This window comes from Condylura cristata, unplaced genomic scaffold (genome assembly GCF_000260355.1).
Source record: "Condylura cristata isolate star-nosed mole 26May11 unplaced genomic scaffold, ConCri1.0 scaffold00006, whole genome shotgun sequence".
In the NCBI taxonomy this organism is placed as follows: Eukaryota; Metazoa; Chordata; class Mammalia; order Eulipotyphla; family Talpidae; genus Condylura; species Condylura cristata.
In genome coordinates, this window is record NW_004567107.1 from 53,300,307 (window position 1) to 53,324,731 (window position 24,425).

The following is a 24,425-nucleotide window of genomic DNA, read 5'->3' on the forward strand; positions in this document are numbered from 1 at the left end:
CAGTCTGCATTCCTGAGTTCACCTAGGCCACAAATCAATCTATCATGGCATAAGCCCTCATAAACAAAGTCTCTCAACTCTTGCCAATGGAAAAAAAAATAATCTCCAACTCACTTAGCATTAGAGTCAAACCTTAGGCCCAAAAGAGAAACCTCCAGCCTTTTCCTCAGGGCAGGCTCTAGTTCACCTCCTCCTCAAGCTTTCTCACAGGCCTGGTCACAGCTGCCACGTTACGACAAATAAGTCCAGTTTTTCCAGAAGCCAGCCCCGCATGGGGAAATTTTTTGCAGGCTCTGAACATTTCAAAAAGACCACAGGTCTTGCCCACAACCCAGGGGCTTGCTGCCAATAGCCTGACCATCAAGAGTCCCTTTACCCCACGCCTTTCCCTGGAATCAGTCTGCACTGGCTTGCGAGTGGGGGAGATCTGGCAGGTCCATCTTTCCCTGGAATTTTCAAGCCCCTACATATCCTTGTGACTAAAGAGATACACGTGCCTTCAGAGCGCACCATCCTTGCTGGTCCATCACGATGTGAAGAGAGCAGAAGATGCCGGGTGAAGGGATCCTGAGCAGAAAGAACCAAAAACAACTCGTGATCAGGCACAAGGCATTCTCACCAGTATTAGGGTACAACGGCATCTTTGGTCTGAAATCTTTTCAGAGGTTCCAGAGAAAACAGACTGCTCTCTGCAAAGACGCTGCAAGAAGGTGAACACACAGACTGGCAGATTCAATCCCCCCAAAGTAAAGTTTATTCTTTGGCACTTCATAACTGGCAAGGGCTAATCCTGTTGATTCATACACTGTTAAGTTCATAAACTACATCTGGGTCGGAGAAAACCTCCTAGGCGTCAGCTCTGATTCCATGAACAAAAAATAAGGGACCAAGAAGGAAAGACAGCAGAGGGAGGGAGGATTAAGAGGAGTAATTAGCCAGTGATTAAATGTCATTTTTCCTTGAGTCAAGTGATTCTCATTTTATTCAAGAGTCCTGGTAATGATTTGTTTTGTTTTGTTTTGTTTTGGGGAATTCTTGTTTTGTCCAATGAATAACTCTCAGTCATCTTCTTTTAAAAGTATTGTGCCACTTCTAAGTAATAATTTTCAAAACTCAGGTTGAGACCACCAACTGCTGCTGGCTGGGGCTTTCTGAATCACCTACAGAAAGATGGCTGCTCTGCCGGGAGTCTCTCTGGGAAACTGGCCTGTAGATCCTGTGCCCCAGTGGATCCGTTTCCTCAAAGACATATCCGGGGGGCTCTGGGTATGAAGCCAGGCACCTGCTCATTTCCTTAGGGGTAAAGCTGATGGTGTACGTGGTCTTGCCCTCCACCGGGACATTCCCTCGAGGGCTAGACCAGAGTGGCTTACAGCTTTTGGTGCTGATGGGAGGGTGGGGCACATAGTGGGCCCGCATGGTGGTCAGGCAGTCCAGGGGTTCGCTGGGGAAGTTCAGCTGAGGAACAGGCTTGACCGGCTCCATGCGCTTGCTGGACCACTGCTTGTAGTCATCCTTGGTGGTGGTGGAGCTTTCAAAGCGACCACTCTTCTTGACCGGGAGCACTGGCCGGCAGGACTTAGCAGGAGCACCTTTAGGGTAAGTGTAATGGGCCTGCACTGTGGTCAGAAAGTCCATCTTTTCCTCAGGAGGGACATAGGAGACAGGAGCTTTGGAATACATCTGGGGTGTTGGCCAAGCTTGGTACTTATCTCGAAACTCAGTGGTGTTAGAGAAAGGTGTGTCTAGCCCACAGACCCTGCCTGGAGGTCTCAAGCTCTTGGCTGGCTCCCCTCTCAGGCCCCGGTAGGAATCTTTGTGTGTGGTGAGGCTTTCAAAGGGGATTTCACAGGGTCTGAACTTATCTGGTTCGTGAACAAAGCGCTTTTCCATAGGGTGGGCCACGTAGCTCATCTTGTAGTTAGTCAGATCCTCAAGAGGGATGTTACAGGCTCTGGGCTTAGCCAGAGGCTTAAAGCTTGGGGTGTTCACCAGCCCCTTCACAGAGTAGTCATCCTGGTGCGTGGTTCGATTCTCAAATCTGGTTGATGGTGGCCGGAACTGCTGTTCTGGACGAAGCAGTTCTCGTCTCGGTTGATTCCAGGGTAAATAATCAGCTGCAAACAAAGCAAAAGTGGTAATTACTAATAAATCAAGTGGCTTGACTACACATATTCCAAAAGGCCTCAAAGCCATAGCCAGTGTCCAGTGAGATGTTCCTTGAGACAAAGAAAAACAAAGAATGACCTTGCTACCACCTCCACATGAGTCAGCTTGATGGTCTGTGGGTTACTATGCAGAAGAGAGAAATGTCCAGCAGTCTTGTCACACCCACCATGAGGCACACAGGGATTTTAGAGGGCCATAGAGGAGTTCAGGCAATCAATTCCAGCAAATGAGTTCAACCACTGGCCTACTGTAACCCAAGAACAGTTTTCCCTTCCTCAGTGGGGCAGTGTTCTGAGTCAGCAGAGGGTGGCCAGGTAGAAGCATGTGATGCAGTAAAGAGACTCAGCCCACCATCACTGGGCCACCAGCCAGACCAACGCAGCCTCTGTGGTCAGCCCTGAGGTGACCAAAATGCTGTCGTACACACCACACCTCTGATCCCTACAAGTCAAATCTGCTGCTCTAAGAAAATAAGGGTATTATATTGGCTGGTGAAGAAAGAACTACTGCCTTTTTTATAGAGCTTATTAAATGATAGTATTCTAAATGCTTTTTTTCTATTAAATCTTTTCATTTTCAGACAGCCCTATTAAGGGGTGTACTATCAAGATGTCCATTTTCAAGTATAGAAGGACAGAAAAATTTGGGAACTTGCCCCAAGAGCACTTGGCAGAAATAGAATAGCCAAGATGCAAATTCAAAACTAGAATCCATGCTCTGATCCCTTTACTATCCAGTTCTACCACTGACCTCATGCCAGTAAATAGTGCTCAGGGCTTTCCATAAACAATCTCGTTCCTTTGTCACAATAATCCTTTATAATGAATATGATGTCTCCATCCCAAACACACAAAAAAGCCAGTGCTCAGAGAGGCTAAGAAACTTACCCAACAGTCACAAGGCTAGAGAGTTAGAAGTTGGAATTTAAATCACCTCGTTGATTCCAAAGCTATGTTGTTCTGACAAGGCTTTTTTTCCCTTAAAGGTTTTTTTATTTATTTATGCATACAGAACTGGGGTACAGGCCAGAGGTGCAGGGGTGGTTAGGCGATTCCTCAGAGACAGAGTGGGGAGCAGAACAGGCAGATCGACAAAGTACACTGTTAAGGGGAGCAGCAGGCGAGACAGGAGAGGTCTGCTGCACCATGCGGGTCACCTCCAGGGTGGGGATCGAACTAGCAACAAAGTGGCCACAGACAGCTTTGTAGTGCTGTGCCTTAACCCGCTGCACCACCAGGGAAGGCCTTTAAAAAAAAGAGAGAGAAAAGATTAAAGAAAAAGATACACTAGGGATGGCTGTCTCAGGAGAAACCTCTGCTGTAGACTGGTATGGCCAGGATAAGGGGAGGCCTACACCCAAAGGCCATCTGCACTAGAGGTGTCCCCAATGCACCTTGAGGAGCAGCTGTTGATCTCAGACAGTATTGCAGGGGCTTTCAAACTAACTTCACTGAATAGATTCTCGGAGCAGCTTTGAGTAAAATGGTATCACAAGTAGCGCCATTCAACCTCTTCAACTCTGATGCTTTATTTTTCATAATCCTTAGCTCATACCCAAGTTCAATGTTGCCCCCATTGTGAATATCAATCACCAGAACTAAAGGAGTCAATATGGAGCCCTAGTAAACCTTCTGAATGCGCAAAGGATTCTTTTGCTTACAGCTTAACAATTGAACAAAAATAGCTTAACTTTTAAGATCCTACAAACTTTTCCAAAGTGAAGTGCCATTTTAAATTCCCACCAGCAATGTATGACAGTTCTCATATTTCTATGTATTCATTTGCTACCTTTTTTTTTTTAGATTACAGACATATCAGTAGGTGTTTAATGGTATCTCACTATAGTTTAATTGACATTTCCCTGAAAATTAATAAGCATTCTGCAAGTGCTTATTATTTTATGTGTTTAGGTAAAACATCTATTCATAAATTTTGTCTTTTTTTTAAAGTTATTAGTATTTTCATTGGGTTTTAAGAATGGTGTGCATTTTCTACACACAAGTCATACCAGAAATAGGATTATTTTTTAAAGCCTGCTGGGATTTTGACAGGCATAACATTAAATCTACAGATCAATTTGGAATGCCATTGTAACAAAGCAAAATCTTCTAGTTCATAAACATGGATTACCTTATCTGTTTAGATAGTATTTTTCTCAGCACTGGTTTGGTGTTTTTAATGTACAAGTTTCACACTTGTTCTTAAAATTTATCTCAAGTATCTTTATTCACTTTGAGACTACTGTGAAAAACTAAATTGTTTTTAGATTGTTAATATTAATCAGTAGAAATGCATTTTATTTTTATATATTGCTCTTCAATAATGACACCTTGCAGAAATTATTAATCCTAGTAGTTTTTTTTTTTTTTCATGAATTCCTTGGGATAATCTACACACAGAATTATATTGTCTGAAAAAATTGCTTAGCATCTCCCTTCCTAATCTACATGTACTTACTTTTTTTTCCTGCATTATTGCACCTGCTGTACCAATACAATGCTGAATGGAAGTGGCGAGCTCTGACATCCTAGGCAGGTCCCCAATTTTGGGAGTAGAAGCATCCAATCTTTCCATGTTAAGTATGATGTTAGCTATAGTGGGGTTTAGGTGCTCTTTATCAAGCTAAGACATTTCCTTCTATTCATAGCTAATACAATATTCAGAGAAAAGTTGCTAACTTTCTATATGTATCAGAACTTGTCAAGTGTGTTCTCCATGTCTATCAATCATGTAGTTTTGCCCAACATACACTGCTGACAAGAGACTCACTTAAGCTATAAAGGCAAACAAATTTAAAAGTGAAAGGTTATCAACTGTAGTCTTAGCTAATTCAAAAATTTTAAATGGCAAGAGCAGCTATGTTTATATCAAATAAACATGGACTTAGCTATAAAAGACAAAGATGGACATTATATACTGACAATGGGAGCAATACAAAGGGAAAGGAAAATATCACAATTATCAATATATGTGCACCCAACATAGCAGCACCAAAATATATAGCACAAATATTAATAGACCTAAAGAGAAAGTGACCACAACACAGTTAACTCTAGGGAACTGTAATGCCCCTCTTACGTAAACAGATCATCCACCCAGCTAGAGAAGCACCAAAGAAACAAAAGCTTTAAATGACAAAAATTAGGTGAGATTAACTTAACAGATATTCATAAATCATTCCAACACCACAATATAGAAAGTGAATTGCTGTTTACTTCCTTGTATGGATTTGTTTTACCATTAAAAATTATTTCTTTCCCGGCCCTCCCTGGTGGCGCATCGGGTTAAAGCACAGCACTGAGAATCTAAAGCCGCTTCCGCATGAGTTCGATTCCCGCCTGCCCCGGAGGTGACCACATGGCCTGGCAGACCTCTCCTTACCCGCCCGCTGCTCCCCTCAGCAGTGTACTTCGTCGATCTGCCTGTTCTGTTCCCCACTCTGTCTCTGGTGAAGCCTCTCACCGCCCCTGAGCCTCTGGCCTGTACCCCAGTTCTGTATGCACAAATAAATCTTAAAAAAAAAAATTATTTCTTTCCCGGCCCTCCCTGGTGGCGCATCGGGTTAAAGCACAGCACTGAGAATCTAAAGCCGCTTCCGCATGAGTTCGATTCCCGCCTGCCCCGGAGGTGACCACATGGCCTGGCAGACCTCTCCTTACCCGCCCGCTGCTCCCCTCAGCAGTGTACTTCGTCGATCTGCCTGTTCTGTTCCCCACTCTGTCTCTGGTGAAGCCTCTCACCGCCCCTGAGCCTCTGGCCTGTACCCCAGTTCTGTATGCACAAATAAATCTTAAAAAAAAAAATTATTTCTTTCCCGGCCCTCCCTGGTGGCGCATCGGGTTAAAGCACAGCACTGAGAATCTAAAGCCGCTTCCGCATGAGTTCGATTCCCGCCTGCCCCGGAGGTGACCACATGGCGTGGCAGACCTCTCCTTACCCGCCCGCTGCTCCCCTCAGCAGTGTACTTCGTCGATCTGCCTGTTCTGTTCCCCACTCTGTCTCTGGTGAAGCCTCTCACCACCCCCATCTCTGGCCTGTACCCCAGCTCCTTATGAATAAATAAATCTTTAAAAAAAATTTCTTTCCATCCTGAGAAACTTACTTTAGCATTCATATACGGGTAGTTCAGATAGCTACACATTTACAGCCTTTCTCTGGTATGTCTTTTATCATTTCTGAAGCATAAGTTCTTACTAGTTACAGAATTTCTATATAACAGGCTTTGAATATGTTAACCCACCACTTTCAGTTTTCTATTATTTGATGAAAACATTGTTTCCTTGCTGTAATGTTTTTTCTTTTCCAAATATTTGGAAATATTTTTGTTGCTTTCAACAGCTTGATTATTGTGTAATTATATGTGGATCTCTTTGCAGTTAACATATTTGAATTATATTTGTTGGATATGTAGATTTACATTTTTCATGAAATTTGGTGTAGTTTTTTTCTTCCCCTTTTTTTTTTATAAGTTTTTTTTTTATGATTTATTTATTTATTCATACAGAACTGGGATACAGGCCAGAGATGTGGAGGGTTCACCAGAGGCAGAGTGGGGAGCAGAACAGACAGACCGATTAAGTACACTGCTGAGCTGAGCAGTGGACGGGTCAGGAGAGGTCGGCTGCGCCATGTGGTCACCTCCGGGGCAGGCGGGAATCAAACTCATGCGGAAGTGGTTTTTAGCTTCTTAGCGCTGTGCTTTAACCCGCTACGCCACCAGGGAGGGCCCCCTTTCTTCTTTTTAATGAGATCTCACAAGTCTGATTTTCTATCCTCTTCTTTTTCATTTTTCCTATCCTTTAGGTTGAATAATTTTTGATAAATCTCCTTTTCACTGGATCTTCTACCCACAAATCTGTGAGCCTCTCTACTAATTTTTTATTTTGGTTATTGTCCTTTTGAATGTATAGTTTCCATATAATTCTTTAAAACTTTCCTTTATTAGCAGTCTAGTGGGAAATTGTTGTCATGTTTTCCTTTATTTCTTTAAAGAGCTTTCTGAGGTTCTTTGGACATTTTATAATAATTCCTTTGAAATATTTGTCTGCTGAGTCTAACATCTGGGTCCCTTCAAAAATAGTTTCTATTAACTATTTTTTTCCTACTCATGGATAACACTTCCCTATTTCTGCTCAAGCCTCATAATTTTTTATTAAAAACTCAACATTTTATAGAATATGCTACAGCAACTCTGGACTCTGATCCTTTTCCCACAGATACACTGGAATGTGTTGCTGCTTGTTGAATGACTTGCCTGCATGAATTCTATAGCGATGCCTATTCAGAGTGTGACACTGATAATTTTCCAATTATTGTTATGTTTCAGTCTAAAGTCCTAAGAGTCACCTATGGAAGCATAATTCAATAACAAGGCAATGATCAATCAGAAACAATGCATAAGCACCATAATCCAGGAAGCTTTAATCTTTTGTTAATGAGTGTATATACTGGTGAACATCATCAAAGATCAGGCTCTTCTTGTCTGCTGGGCTTTCCCATGTCTCCTCTGCACATACTTAGGTGTCATATTCAGGCAAGGAAGACAAGTCACTATCTAGAACTTATCTCCGATCTCTTTCGATCTTCTATATTGCTTTGTCTACATGCCCATATGCACAGTCTTCTACCCCACCACTCGCACCAATGAGCTTATCCAGACCCACTGTATCTGGCATATTTTCTGAATCTCCTTATTAAATTTCTGACTGGTTTACTGGTATTTTGCTTGCCTTAGCTACTACTTCAGTTCCAAGCAAACTACACCTTGTTTCACCTTATTTTTTGCCACTGAGATCACAGGTTTTGTTTGGGACTTTTTTCTTTTATTGAAACCCCTGGGTACACACTCTACTTCAAATCAAGTCAGCCCCCACTGGGAGCAAACTGCTTGCTTTAGAAAAATGTATCCTGGCCTGGCAGAGATCTCACACGGACAGATCCGGAGCAGGAAATAAGGCGACAGAAGCAGTCTCAAGAAAAGACATCACACACCCTCTCTGTTCATAACCAAAGTTTAGTAGTTTCACTTCAATAAATGCTTCTCAATTTGTTGTGTGCATATGATTTCTAGAACTGCGAAATGATTGATTTTTACTTTATTGTCCAGTATTGTTATTGCTTCGGGGGAGGGTATTTCCCAATCTCCTCTCTACCACTCCGGATGTCCTGACATCCCCACCCCCAGGCATACTCATAAGTTTATTTTAGGCTAATAATACTACAAACTACTCATTTTAAATTGGCTTCATTTTAATTGAAAATCTAATCTTTCCCCAAGAGCCATTAATGGCTCTATCAGCATCTTGAAAGCATTACAGGGTCTTAGAGGGAACCATCTTGCTGAATATAAACCACATGTTCCCCCCTACACTCCCCCAGACTTCAGGCCTCACTGAAATGAGGCATCTACCTGCAGAAGCCTCCACGCTGCCTCAAGGTGTTTGGGGGTGGGTAGTACAGGGCTTTTCTGGTCATCTTCTATGATGGATGAAGTGTTAAGAAAACAGGTTCCTAAGCTGAAAGTTGCCTCCTGTGATTTCTGATACCCAACAATACAGTTGAAACCACATTATTATCCAAAGTCCTAACTTCCTCCACCAGGCATATATTACAAAAAAACTCCACAAGACCCTGAAAACCTCTGAATTCCACATGACTAAGTTATTCACGTGTCTGAAAAGTCATCAGTAAAAACCCTTCAGGGTCAGGGTGTCATGTGGGTAATTGGCAATAACTTCTTTAAAAGGAATTCATTCAATAATGTCTTTTAAAAAATAAAATTTAGCTAAATCTACAACTGAACATCAAGTAATTACACCCTCAATCTTTCCAATTGCACAGTGTTTTGAAAATGTCAAAATTACAACCAAATGCTGCTGGAACATATTTTACTGGTGGTTTTCTGGATCCAAGTAAAGGTGCTGGCCATAAGAACAGAAAGGAAAAAACTTGCTTACTTTTCCCGTGGAATCATAGTAAGTACAGCACATAAACAGATAGCTCCCACTGAAATATGCATATTGAAGTGACCGTGGTCTTTGATTTCACCCCTTCCCATCCCCTGGTCCCTACTTTGGAAGGAGACTCGATGTATAGCCATAAAACTATGAAGGGTACCATGGAAAAACACAATGCGGCAAATGTCCGCAAATGACAAGTCTTCAAGGCGTGATATACCAAGAGATAAGGCAAGAGTGTAGTCCCTCACAAATGTATGAGGTTGCTCGGGACTAGCCCAGCAGAAGAGTAAATGCCATGCAAGCTTCCACAAGCTTCACGCTTGTGCTACTTTGGCTAGGGTTTTGCTAGGCAGAAACAACAGACTAATAAGCTGGCTGGGGATTGGTATAGCTCTCAGGCTAAAGAGCATCCCCTGAAGCCTTTATCAACAAGGGTCCAAAAGTACTCACTCCCTTATTCCTTTCACAAAGCACACTTCCATTGTGCCATCCTTGCAACTATATACACTGGGTCCTCAAGACCCGTTTTTTGGAAACCATTGTATCATGGGGTAGTAATGGAACAAATAAACCACTTAAATTCATACATTATGCTTAAGTTTTGTTCCCAAAACTATGAAGACAAATTGGTGGCAAAAATGGCACCTAACGGAAACTACTAGCTACAAATATGTTTCGTTTGGCCACAAATAGACTTGATTGGTTTTAAATCAGAATTTCAGAGGGAAAATATAAAGTCAACCTCAAGCATGTACAGAGCTAAAACCCCTCCCCCTCTCCTGCCTAAGATTATCTGGTTCTGAGCAATCCTGTTGATATCTGACTAGTATTTGTTCCCCAATTTTGAATAAGAAGTTAAAGGTGCCAGAATTTTTTTTTCCAAAGCAGAATAAAATTGGGTTTTCTCAATTTAATATTATCAGTAGGAAAAAAATCCACCATACTTCATTTTGGTCATGCAACTGTTCTCTGGTTTGCAAAGGACAATTTGAGATGTCACTATTTGGAAAGGGGAAGACATGAAGAGCTTGAGGTGGTAAAGATCAAATCATAGGTATCAGATTGTGTGCTTATTTGGAGGGGTTAGTATTTTGCCAGAAAGAATAGGGAAAGTTTTTCTTTAATAACCTCACTGTGCTACTCTATCCTTGCCAATTCAAAAGTTAAGCAAGGAGCTTTTCTCATTCCCAGAACCCCTCCTTCTTACCTAAGGGGTGGGGATAACTTAACTGAGCAAGCAGTTGCTCTGAAAAAGCAAATACGTGTAGAGTTATAACTCCAGGGACCCATCAGAAGATGGAGGAAAAGAGATTTTATAGCTTAATGTGCCCTAACAGAGATCCTGCCCCCTCCTCATCAGAGGTAAAGGCTCTCTCCCTCTTGTCTGAGGGCTCAGTGTTTGTGGTGCACCATATCTTCTCTTAACACAAACAATGGATGAAAGAAAAGAGAAGAATAAAGTCTATGAAGTGGAGAGTGCTACCCGACCATGCACCAGGCTGTGCTGATGCCTTTGCAAAGAACCTACTGACATGCTTGCCTTGTCAATGGTAACTGGTAAGAAGAATACAGGCTCCTAATCTATCAAGTTTACAATCTGGCCTAGGAGAAATATGTTAAGTAAACAAAAAGTTGTGCAATAAATTACAAAATGATGGAGTAGAGAGCACTCAGAGAATCTCACAGGGAGTGTCTTGTCTGGCATGGAGGAAGGTCAGGAGAGGTCCCTACGGCCATGCTATTTCCTTTCCCCACTGAAGGATGCGTGTTAAGACAGAAGCGGGTGGAGGGACGGAGACAGGAGGTTCTATTAAAAAAAAATAAAGGAATGTTGAGAAGTAGGAAAGAAATGGAGGGAACTGAAAGATGTCTCTGTGGCCGAAACACAGTTCAGAGAAAAGGAGAGAAAAGGCCAAGCATGAGAGGAATTGGCAAAGGTTTGAGGTTTTATTCTAAAAACCATAATAATTGAGGAGTTTTCCAGCAAGAAAAGGTCCAATTGGACTGCCGTTTTTAAAAGACCTCCCTGATTCCTTTCTGTGGAAACTGTATGAGATGACAAGATTCAGATATAGTCATGGAGAAGGCAGGAGTAGGGTTTGCTCAGCGAAGCAACAAAAGGACAAAATCAAATGGGGAATAAAAAGCTGTAGTGTGACGTGGGGCAGGCTACGTGAAGCACAGACATGGGAGAGGTCGATAATGAAAGAGAGTGGAAGCATCTTTGAACTTGGAAATCTCAGTGCTGCCACAGACCGTGATGGCAGAAATAACTAAGAAAGCAAATGTGGGATCCATCCCTAGCAGCTATGGCCTATACCCCAGTTCTTCTAAGCATAAATAAATCTTTTTTAAAAAAGGCATTGCTTCCATAACACAAGTCATAGATAATGCATAATGAGTACTCATACGAAGAGCACTGAACTTCAAATTTCATAACACTTTCACATGTCCTAAAATAATAGTCTTCTTTTGTTTGACATTTTCTGAATCACTAATTTTTTTTTTTTTAGAGATTTATTTTTGCTTACAGAACTGGGGTACAGGCAGAGTGTGGTGAGTGAAAGGACTCAGCAAAGACAGAGTGGGGAGCAGAACAGGCAGACTGACAGAGTACACTGCTGAGGGGAGCAGTGGGCAGGTCAGGAGAGGGCTGCGGCACCATGTGGGTCAGCTCCCTGGCCGGGGATCAAACTCGTGCTAGTGGCTTCAGAGAGCTTCATAGTGTGATGCTTTAACCCGCTGCGCCACCAGGGAGAGCCCTGAATCACTAATTTTAAAACCATTCTTAGCTCTCCAACTCCACAAAACAGGCACAGGCCAGCTTTGCCAACACACTGTGGTGCACCCTGCCCAGCTGAGCCAGGAAGCCCCGGCAGCGCAACACCTGTCCTGTCTCCAGTGCAGCCTGTGCTGCCCCTCAATTTCTCTCCCACCTTTGTAAGTAGGCAGACACTCCATCTTGTCACTGCATGGGTATTTACTGTCCCGAGGTTTGACAGGGTCCACGCGACAGAGAGGGTAGGGGTTGTAATCTTGTTTGTACGTAGTGAGTAGATCCATATTCTCTTCACTTGGGACAAACGGCTCCGGCTGGTAGAGCTTCACTGGTAGCACTTTGTGAGGTCCAAAATCTCTCCTGTAAGGAAAGTAAGCACATGCCGTTGGGGCCGTTGGCTCACAGTAAGACTCATGGCTTTCATTCAAATCTGTTCTTACAAATGTTTGCTGAGAAGCCACCTTCTGTGTCCACTAACCGCTCTCCCTCCTGTGTGCCACTTTTAAGAAAAGTTCCACTATTCCCTCTCAGCCCAGTTGGACACCTGGATGCCATCCTAGGGCCACCCCTCACAGCTCTAAAAGAGACTCACAAAGGCATTCGTTTACCTCACTGGTTTTTCTTTCCTGCCATTTATACTCAATTCCCACAGTGTGACCAAAACAATCTCTTAGAATGAAAATTGGATTATTTGATTCCCCGGACTAAAACTCTCTGATTAAGTCCAACTTCCTGTTATAGTATAGAATATAAACTTTCCTGGGCATGGCACTGCCTTACACTCAACCTCATCCTCCTATCCCCTTCCAACCACACAAGACCCCGAGACAGTGTCTCTGTTGTGTCCGCTTTCTCCACCTCCCTTCTCCTCAACTCTTTCACTATGGAACTGACTTCTATTTTCCAGGTACCACCACCATCATCTCTGTCCTCACAATAGCTTTTCCTGCTAACGTTATCACCTTCCCCTACTTGCCTTAACAGAAAACCCAGGACAGAGTAATGCAATAAGTGGAGACAATGAGTCTCATTTCTATGCTATCTGGCATCAGATATTTCAGGGAGAGAGAAAAAAAAGCACGCTAGCTTTGGTGATACAGTAAGCACTGCCTTCCCCAAACATCCCCCAGTTATAAAAAAAAAAGTCAAGATGCTAACTGTGCCATTGCCAGGAATCACCCATGCAGCATCAGAGCTGAGCTGGGGCTTCTGAGGCCCACCAGGGGAGTCTCGGCTTCCTACTGCTCAAAGCAAACATTTCCCCCCAAGGACAAGCCGCTTTACACAACAGCCTGTTTTTGCCTGGAACCCATTTATCCAACTGGACAAGGGGAAGGTAGCTTTTCCCTGATGGTGCATGCCAAAATAGGCTCACCAAGAGGAAGGGAAGGTTTCCGGACAGGAAAACATCAGGTCCACACACCAATAAAACCCACTTTCCGGCAGAAATCTGTAGCAGCATTACTGAGCCATGCTTGACTAGCAAAGGTAACATGCTCCACTGTAACCTGTCTTGCATGAATTATGCACATGGTTGTCAATAAGCCCAAGCCGGGCCCTGAAAACACTTGGTGGGACAGGAGGAGGGAGTTAGGAAGCAGGAGAAGTCGTCTCTCTAGGGCTCAAAGGGGGAAATGGGAGATGCTTCAGTTGAACTCCCAATAACACCCTCTGGGTCGATTTAAAAATAACTCCCAGCAGCAGTTATAGAGCCTTCAGCCAGGGCTCCTTCCCAGGCACCGCATGTCGCCAACAGCAAAGGAAGCTGAGTGACCCGTGGCCTTGCAAAGCGGACTATGTAAATCAGGTGTTATGGAGGGAACAGGCTACACAAGAACCCAGGGGCAGTGCCACACTTCTGCCCTACTTAGCATACAAGTTCTCATACTGTGTCTGCTAAATACGGACTGAGCAAAAGGCCCTGTGCTACAGACAGACAAAAAGGATATGCCAAGAAAATCCTGTCTGAAAACCAGTTCACTGAAAAGTGACTTTTGTCATATTTGGATACTAGGGAATGTGCCCAAGAGACTGAGTTCTTTTCACTTGCAAAAAGGTACAGTGAGGTTTGGGGCAACCAAAGAGCACAGATACCTCACATGCACACACATTCACTGATGACTACCCAGACAGCTCTCCTTACTTCCATGAAGAAGTATCAGGAGAAATCCAGGCAAGGGAAGAGGGGCGACTCTGAAGGCCCAAACCACCCCAAGGAGCCCTCCCAAGCCAAGAGCAACCAGCAGGGCCTTCCGATTATGGGCCTGCCACTCTCTGGCACCCTGCACACAGGCCAAGGCATCCTCTTCTGTTCTTACAACTGCTGAGGCAACCAGTGTCTCCCACGGATGCTTGAGAGCCTTCCTTCAAGGGCTGCCAAGCTCTCTGAAGGCTAAAATACATTTTATGGCCTCTATCTCCTGTGTTTCTACAGAAAAAGAAAAGATAAATGGCCACAACCAAGCTCACTAAGGCATGGACTATCCTGAAATGGTTAGTCAAACAAAGACAAAAGCTGATGCAGCAAAATCATTGCTCAACTGTGTTTAGGGAACAATTATTGTTCGCGGAATCTCCTTCTCCAGTACAAAATTTAAGTTTCTTTAGGCAAATACATCTATGCTTACTAGAACTTGAAGTAAACAATCTTGGGGTTAAGGAGGATGATCCACTTCTGAAGAAAAAATTTTAAATTGAAAGCTTGATTCAATTGACCCCCCAACCCCATATTTACTGTGCTTAAGAGTAAATTTAATGAAAATTTATGTGTTTCCTCATGTTTTTATGTTGAGAATTCATTGAAACCTACCAACCGCAACATAAGTGTTTGGCCCCAGTCTCTCACAATCTTATGGACCTTAAGTTCAGGGAAAACAAAAATCTTTATTTTATCCTTCCCAGAAATTGCTCAAAGTTAATAGCTTTTATTTTTTAAGAACATTTCCCTGTCTTCCTGTGGTATATTTCCTAGTCCCTATGTCCATTGTGACTATGAGCCAAGAAAAGTAATGGTCAAAGATGTTAAGTTTCTTTTAGGTAAGTAGCTATAAAAATTAAGTAGTATGGAAGGCCAAGAGTTAAACTCAGAGTTAAGTAAAGGTTAAAGTGGTCCTGCTGGGGAAGTCATAACAACTTGGCTTCCAATCATTAGGCAAAGCTAAAGAAAGGTGTTTGACAAGAAACCCCTGACAAAAGAGAAGAAGAAATAACAGCTGACTAGGGTCATGAGGCTGGAAGTAGGAAAAGAGGGAGATTTTTCACCCTGGTAAAGGACCATGTAATACTTTACCCCCATTTTTTTTTTAAGACTTATTTGTACACACAGAACTGGGGTACAGGCCAGAGGCTCAGGGGTGGTGAGAGGCTTCACCAGAGACAGAGCGGGGAGCAGAATAGGCAGATCAAAGAAGTACACCGATGAGGGGAACAGCAGGGAGGTCAGGAGCAGTCTGCTGTGTCATGTGGTCACCTCCCGGGGCAGGCGGGAATCGAACTTATGTGGAAGTGGCTTTAGCTTCTTAATGCTGTGCTTTAACCCTCTGCGCCACCAGGGAGGGCCTACCCCTATTTTTAATATTTATCTATATAAACTTCAGAATTCATTAGTGGCCCAATTAATCACAGTAAGCAGAATCCATTTCAGAGGGTTCCTCCTCTTGCCCAAATTCAATCCCTACCCCAACCTAAAATTCTTTCCCCACTCCTCCCCCCAGGCTCCTCCCCCTCAGGAACTCTGTCTACAGACCATCTTCTATTCCCATCTTCTATTTGGTGATTTAACCCCTTCCTCCCCAGGGCTCCTTGCTGTCAGTGTTTACACATGCTCCAGTCATACCCAACTTTAAAGTGACCAGCTCACTGGAGCCCACTCCCCCCCTTTTCTCTCAACTAGAAAAGTGTTGTCTACAGATACAGACTTGCCTTCCTCGCACCACCACCCCCACCAATGCTCAACCTGCCCATAAAATCTGTTTCTACTCACTCCTTGCCCACTTGTTGGTTTTTATTGATACTGTCTCCCTTGATTCTGTGATGTCCCTCCTCCTGAGTTTTCCTAGTGCTCAATTTCCTCTATGGGGTTTTCTCTGTGTCAATTCACTTGATTACTTCACACATCATTCTAAAAAAATTTCCCAACATTAGAAGGCACCCTTCTAAGGAAACCTTCATCCCGGCTGGCTGAGAGAGATCCTTAGGCTGATTCACAAGACTCAGTTCATGCCCCCAATCTAAGACAGGATACACTGATCCCTCCTTCTCTTCGCAGTGACAGACTAGCCCTTCCAGAAGTCCAGCCACACACACAGAGTCTGTCTCCACCCTCTACTCTTACAACTCCCCAACCCTACCAAAGCTGATGCTAACACAATTTAATATAAACTCTGGACAAAATAAACTACAAATTATTCAAAATACACTGCAAAAAATAAGTATAATTAAGCCTTAAAGAGCAACAAAGATTAGCAGGTTCTGAAACAGAGCCCAGAGACCTTAGTAAGGAATGGTACTGGGGGGAACCTCTCAAAGTTTCCACTTTTTCTTTCAAAGCTTCCAGCCTACAGACAGTCTCTAGTCTATGCTAGTATGACTAGAAAGCCATTATTTTTTAGCCAAGCCAGGGGGATCAAGATAGGCAAGGACAGAAAATCTTAAATTCTGCCTATAGCCCAGGCCCAAACTGCTGGCTGACAGCTGACCTGTATGCATGGGACAGAATTCAAGCAGCCACGCCAATGACAAAGAATGTGAACTGTCATGGCAGGTGCTAGCCAGGGTAGCATTCACATTGTGTTCAATCAAGTCACCTATTCTTTAAAAAATAAAATTAAAGCACTTCAGAATATAAAAAATAATCCCGCGTCTCTATAATAGAACATTAGCAACGTATAGAATCAATCCAGAAATTACATGACACACGCAGGAAAATGTGAGCCACTGTTAACCAGTGGAAATGCAAATCAAAACCACAATGAGCTATCACCTCACACATGTGAGAATGCTCCTACAGTGTAGACTGGTCCAGCCCCTACAGAAGACAGTTTGGAAGTTTCTCAAAATATTAAAAATAGATCTATCATATGATCCAGCAATCCCGCTCTTAGCTATCTCCCCAGAGAATGCAAAAGCACTAAATCAAACAAATGTATGCACTCTTGGGCCTTCCCTGGTGGCTCAGCACTGTGAAGCTGTCAGCAGCCCCAGCCAGAGAGGCGACTCACATGGCACAGCAACCTCTCCTGTCTAACCCGCTGCTCACCTCAGCAGTGTATTTCAGTTAATCTGCCTGCTCTGTTCCCCACTGACTCAAGTGAATCCTCTCACCACCCCCACACCTCTGGCCTGTACCCCAGTTCTGTATGCATAAATAAATAAATCTTTAAAAAGAAAACAACAAAGGAATGCATGCACTCTTTGTTCACTGCAGCGCTACTTACCACACTAAGTTATAGAAACAACCTAAGTGCCCAAGAACAAAGGAGTGGATCAGAAAAATGTGGTTATCTATACACAATGGAGTATTACTTAGCTACCAAAAAAATGATAAAATCTGACCACTTACAGGAGCGTGGATGGAACTGGAGGGGAGAAGGAGAAAGACAAACACTGGCTGGTTTCACTTATATGTGGAATAGAGAAAGACAGAATCAAGAGTCAGACAAAAGTAAATCAATAACTCTGGAAACCTGTAGAATTGAGGCTACAAGATGGGATAACAAGGTGGGGAGGGGGCTCAGTGGCCTACGCTGGATGCCCTGTTGGTGGGTGCGGGGAGATGCTCTGAGGAGATGTGACCCCGCCTCTGGACCACACACAGTGTTGCAAGCCAGTGTTGTCTCAATCAAAAACAATAACACAGGTCAGAACCTAAAGAAACCCAATAGAAAACAAGAATGTTTTGACAGCAGTAACAGTATTTTCTCCTTTTCTTGCCTTCTCTTGCCTTTCCTCAGCCTTCTTAAAATCTACAAGAAGGCAAAGTCATTAGTAGGAAAAATTGGAGGAGGAAGAGTGTGAAAAAGCAGATTTTAAGTAACTTACAATGATAGCCTGAAATTTTGAGACTCATTTTTGAGGATTGATCAAGCATGAGGTAATTTACCCTCAAAAATAGTAGCCAGTAAATAAAAGCTAGTATCTTCATTAAAAGTCAAAGAAATATAAATTGACGATAAACAAAATGAAAGTTTTTTATTTGTAATTTCCAGCATTGGCAAAAACATAGTAAAGTAAGTGCTCTGTGTGCTGATGAATACATGTGTTAGTATTTTTTCAAACTACAATTTGGAACTACATGTCATGAGTCACAAAAGTCATAGCCCTCTTTAACCATGTAATGCTACTTTTAAGATTATATACTGAAGAATAATCATAAGCAAAGATTTGGGTATTATTTTAGTGTTGAAAAACTAGAATGTTTATGTATCCAACAAGAAAATGTTAAATAAATCATGATAAAAAAATTTTTTTTAAGATTTATTTACTTAGGCACACAAGAACTGGAGTACAGGTCAGCGGTAAGAGGACCCACCAGAAACAGAGTGGACAGCACAACAGGCAGACTGAGTGCAACACACTGCTGAAAGGAGCATAGGAGAGACAGGAGAGGTCTGCTGTGCCATGTGGATTAGCTCCCTGGCCCCTGGCTGGGGATCGAACTCATGCTTCCGTGGGCTGCAGACAACTTCACAGTGCTGCAATTTACCCCCTTGTGCCAACAGAGAAGGCCCTAAAATTATTTTAAAAAGATAAAGACCAGCCTCAGATAGATCCAGATGTTGTAATTAGTAATGATTTTAAAGCAGCTATTTTTAAATATACTGAATTACAAAACACAAAATAAGGTCATGATGAATTAAAAGCAAATCACACAAAAGAAATATACGAAGAAGTATACTAAAAGTATTTAGTCTGTATTTTGAAACTGAAAAAAAATAGTATCTGAAATAGACCGCCATAGGATGGGCTTAATGCCAGAAAGGAAATGAAGGGAAAAAGTCTCAATGACCTTGAAGACAGATCAATACAAATTATCCAGTTTGTGGAACTGAAAAAGTGATTGGCAAAAAGAAATGAGCAAAGCCTCAGGGGCAGAAAAATTAATTGAAGAAATAATGGCCAAACTGTCCCCAAATTTCATCACAGCCACAAGATTAGAGGCACTGAAATTGTCTGGGCCAGTCTAGTCCCGAGATGCTTTCCTACACGTCTACATGAGGAGAACTATATACCCCACGACAAATTACTGAGTAGAGAGGAATCTGTACTGGACCAGAAAATGTATAAAATCCTACAGGTAGGGAACACTCGGGCCCATTGACAGCCTTGTTTTAGAGAGGACTGCAAGTGTGCTTTCTCATTTAGTCTCCCTCTCCTACTTAGCTCCGTTTACCGAGGAATCTCATGAACAAATGAAGGGATCAATCTGTCAAATCTGCCTGCTGCCCTTCAACCAAATCCACCAAGTACAAATCTGAAAACGTGTCCACCCCCACCACACCCCTCCCTAAGCCTCCATTCACCCTACCAGTCCTAACCATAATACCACTTGCTTTAAAATGAAGGTCGAACACCAGCTTGAAGAATCACCTCTTTCCTCTGAGGTCATCCACTTTGTCCCACTTTGGGGACCAGGCTTAGGTAACAGAAATAATGTCCTAAAATGGGGCCCAAGTGTTTTACATGGTGACATGCCTAAGGGGAAATGAGGCTTGAAGTACAAACCTCTTATTCATAAATTGATCTCAGGCCTATCTGAACTAAAGACAGATCCTATGTGAGAGAATTACCAAGGGCTGCAAGAAACGATTTCATACGAAGAAGGGCTGAAAATCATGAGCCTTCCCCTCATGGCACCTGCTGTAAATCCCCAAGATTTACAGTCAGTAAGAGCTCTGTGCAGCTGTAATTGTGCCTCATGCTGGGATGATAACCTTTCCAGAAACCAGGTGTTTTTTGTGTCTGGACTTAATCACCAACCCAGCCAAGCCCTGGCCCACATGACTCTCATTCAGCAGGTGGCAGACCCATGTCCAATCTCAGCCCCTGGCCAGGGAGGTGGGCAGTATATTCTGCTATAAGAGTTACTGTGAGCGCGGTGACAATCCCCAGGCACAGGTGAGACACCACTGCCCCCAGAAACCTCTCTTGGAGCAGCCAAAGGACAGCATCCCTACGTTTCCTGACAGAAGTAAGACTTTGCTCTTAGGTGATAAATTCCAGCATGATAAGTGCAGGGTTGAGAAATGATGAAAGTGGGGTGCAGGGGAGAAAGAAGTTGTGCCCTTTGTTTGCATCCCCCTTTGTTCTCTTCCTGGGGAAGAAAGAATGGGAATGAGGAAATGATTTCTGTTCTTTTTCCCCTCCATGAATAACCTGCTGCTTTTTCTTTTGATACTCTTAAGATCATTAACAACTTGTTGGAAATTCTTCCAGTATCTGCACTCCTCCACTTTGACCACATCTTACCACAAATGATGTTGTTATTCTGACTTGACAGGGGCGGAGGGACCTTCTGGATGATATGTTTATTGTTGTAAGTGACATGAAGCAAGGATAATTTAGGTCGGGTCAGAGGGGAAGCTTTTGTTTCGGAAAACATCATCCAGAGAAAGGAGGTAGAGCAGGCAGGGTGGGGGTTCCATGTGGGGGCCTGAGAGCTAGGTTTTGGGGGGCCACCCCAGGGAGAGTGTCTGTCCTCATTTTCCTAAGCTTATAGGCAACAAGCAAAAAATATCCCTCAACATCTAACATCTAACCATCAAAGCATCCTTTTCTGTATTTCCAGGACAGAAAGCAATTTATTTTTTGTACAATGATAGTTGCATTTTATTTAGTGCTTATAACCCATCAATGTTCTAAATAATTTGACAGTTATGACCACAGAAAGATATTTCATCAGTGATGGGTTGCAAAGATGAAGGTGGTCCTTGTGTCTCTCTGGAGGTGAGGTAAACTACACCATCTACATTTGTGTAAAACTTATGTATAAAGTTTGCCTGACAAGGAAATCACCTAACAAAGCATTTCTAAGATCATATTTCCAGCCTTAAGTCATAAGCAATAGTATGTCATTGTAACCTTACTATGACCATCCTTATTTTTAAAATGAAGATTTCCAAGGAAAAAGAAGACGCTTGGCTTATTAAGTGACAGAGAACAGATTTTAATCCATGCAGTATAACAACTAAGATATCACTATTAAATCATAGATATGTAGGTAGCTAAGAGATATAAATATAACATCATCCAAAGGTGGGCTACACAGTTCACCAGGCACCTTGATTCCCTGTAACTCGGATATAAATAGTGAGAAGACCCGCATCTAAAGGTTGAACCAGACATCTGCAGGCCACTTTTTTGCTCAACTCATCATTATCTACCAATGACAAGTCTTGTCTACGTATGCCTAAGACTTTTCATTAGCTTTGACTGTTTTTAAAAGGCAAAAATTCTCAGGAATGGTTATTGTCTGTTGTGGTCTTAAGATTCTCAGAAACAAAAAGAAACACTGTTTTCAGGGGAGCCCTCCCTGGTGGCACAACTGGTTAGAGCACAGCACTACAAAGCTGACAGCAAGGCCTTAGCGTGAGTTGGATCCCTGCCCCGGAGGTGACCTACATGGCACGGCAGACCTCTCCTGACCGGCCCACTGCTCCCCTCAGCAGTGTACTTCATCAATCTGCCTGTTCTACTCCCCACTCTGTCTCCAGTGAAGTTTCTCACCACCCCTGCACCTCTGGCCTATACTTCAGTTCTGTATGCATAAGTAAATATTTTTTTTAAAAGGCTGTCTTCCTGGTAAAATGAAGCCCAAATCTTGGAGTCTATATTTAGTAAGTCATAGCTTGAAATAAGTCATAGGTGTATAAATTAAAACTTTGTGGGACTGGACTATGGTGATGACACATGGGTGAATTGGTGGTGGGAAGTCCATAGGGATTACCAAGATGAAAAGATGTACAAAATGATGTTTAAAAAAACTGTGTGAGGGCCCTCCCTGGTGGCGCAGCGGGTTAAAGCACTGCACCAGGAAGCTTAAGCCACTTCCACATGAGTTCGATCCCCGCCTGCCCCGGAGGAGGATCCACATGGCGCGGCAGACCTCTCCTGACCCGCACGCTGCTCCCCTCAGCAGTGTACTTCATTGATCTGCCTGTTCTGCTCCCCACTCTGTCTCTGGTGAATCCTCTCACCCTCCGCATCTCTGGCCTGTACCCCACCCAGTTCTGTATAAATAAATAAATAAATCTTTAAAAAAAAAAAAAACTGTGTGAATTGAGTACCAGAAAATGATGTTTAAAACATATTTAAGCTAACTGCTTTGTTACCTTGTCATGCATCTAACAAACCCTTACCTCGCCCCCATTCTCAAGTTGTCCATTCGAGGTTCTCACCCAGTTCTGGAAGACATTGGCTACATTTTCCCCCTCACCAGTCTTTCTGCCCTAAAACCCAGACATGGACTTCCTTTGGTCTTGAATGTACCTGCTTTTAGTAGGAAGATGTCAAACCCCAACCCACAATCTCTACAGGGGCTATTTCCAAGTCTAGCCTGGGGGAAAATGGCAAGTAGAATGAATTTAGAAATGCTCTGCTTACTCTGGGCCAATTGGGACCTTAATTAAAAAAGCACCAAACTGTCAGTCAAAGGTGGAGCCATCAGAAGAGACGTGAGCAGGTCTAGGGCCCCTGTAATGTGCAGGCACTGCACTGGGACATTCACATTCACTGGCATCTCCCCCTCACAACAACCCTCTAAGGAGGAAGAATATCAATGGCCAAGAACTCATCCATCTTTCAGGTGCCATCTGAAATGCAAAGTGCATGCAACTGCATGCAAAATATTTCTGCTCCCCTGGGCATCAATAAAGTCACTATCTTGAGGCCATTAACTGAATTGTCAATGGCCCTTTGTGCTGGAGTCTTGCAACACGTGGCTCAATTCTGAGGTTGATCGTTACTTCCTACTTCCTCAACACAGTCTCCTGTGCAGCCTTAACACATGGAGCTAGGTGGTTCGGAACCAGAACTTAGAAGAGCAATTTAAAAGGAAAAATGTTCTTTGTTCAGATTCTTGAAGAACATTCAAGGAAGTCGTAATTTAAAACCTACACCATAATTTCCCAAAAGCTCCCCCTTTGCCATCAAGTCCTCTTTCATTACTATCACCTTCATCCCCACCCACGCTGACCTGGAACTTACGTCCCAAAGCTCAACTTGTTAAGCAGTAACTGTCCTCTTCTGTGCCCTTATTATTTAACCTCCAAACAATATTTATGTCATCAGTTTAGTCTCACTTCCCCCACTTCAGGCAAACAAGAATCCTCTCTTAAAAACAGAATTGGTAAAAACCAAACAGACTAATAAATGCTGGGTTTCCTTTCAATGACGCAGTAAGTTAGCCTGACAGCATGAACGGCCTATGCTGATCCTGCACATTATTGCAACTCTGCAGGTTAGCACATCAATGTTGGCCATCAGGACTCTGGAAATAATGCTCTTCATACCATTTGCTCTCACCTGGATGTGGTCAGCCCTTCCATTGGGATGGACCCTTTCCGATACTCCCCTTTGGGCTTGAAGGACTCTCTGGGCAGGTAGGAGTGATAGAGTGGGTAGTTCTCGGTGTATTCTGAGAGAAGACATGGTTTCTCTGTCTTATCATAAATTTTAGTAGAGAGATGTGGACAATGGTGCCGCCTGTAAAAGACACAGGAAGTTTTAGTGTTAGTGGATTACCTTCCCCTAAAGAATACATCCGATGTGATCATGCTCCTCCTCCGATTGTGCCCATGTGATAAAATCATGGCCACCAGCACTGCAAACAGGAAATCTGACCCCTCCTTTTCTCTCCTAACCTTTGTGAGGTAGCAGGAATTTAGAAGGTTGGGGGTAATTGCTTTCTTTCTTTCTTTCAGGTAGTATTATTGATACATATTATTTTTGTCTCATATATGCAGCATAATCATTTGGCATTTGTCTACATTACAATGAACTTGATAATAAGTCTATTTACCATCTTAACAACTTCCAGTTTGCAACACCATATTGCTGGTTATATTCCCCATGCTGTCCATTACATCTCCTTGATTGCTTTGTAAATGGAAACTGGTACCTCTTGTTCTCCTTCACCCATTTTGCCCTCACTCCAACCATCTCCCTTTTGGTAACCTCTAATCTGTTTCCTTTTTTCTCTCTTTCTACCTAACAAGTCAAGTCATGTAGTATTTTCCTTTTCTCTCTCTCTCTCTCTCTCTCTCTCTCTCTCTCTCTCTCTCTCTCTCTCTCTCTCTCTCTCTCTCTGACTTACACATTTTGCATAACACCTTCAAGTTTCATCCATGGTGTTGCAAGTATAAAGATTTCATTCTTTCTCATAGCCGGTAGTATTATATTCCCTTATGTATGTGTGTGTACCTATCCTTCTTTATCCATTTATCTATTGATGCTTCCACAAAATTTCTAAATGATCTGTAACTAATTGGTTAATTACAAAATTACCGGGATCATAAAATTAT

General features: G+C 42.9%; 1 protein-coding gene across 1 annotated transcript; it reads right to left on the reverse strand.

The window, feature by feature from the left end:
* Nucleotides 1-1,113: 1,113 nt before the first annotated feature.
* SAXO1 (stabilizer of axonemal microtubules 1) lies at nucleotides 1,114-24,063 on the reverse strand. The gene is made up of 4 exons (XM_004678011.1): nucleotides 23,924-24,063; nucleotides 23,428-23,607; nucleotides 12,065-12,267; nucleotides 1,114-2,117 (listed from the first exon to the last, which is right to left on the reverse strand). Exons 1-4 carry the CDS (start codon nucleotides 24,061-24,063, stop codon nucleotides 1,114-1,116), a joined length of 1,527 nt encoding a protein of 508 aa, XP_004678068.1.
* Nucleotides 24,064-24,425: the final 362 nt, after the last annotated feature.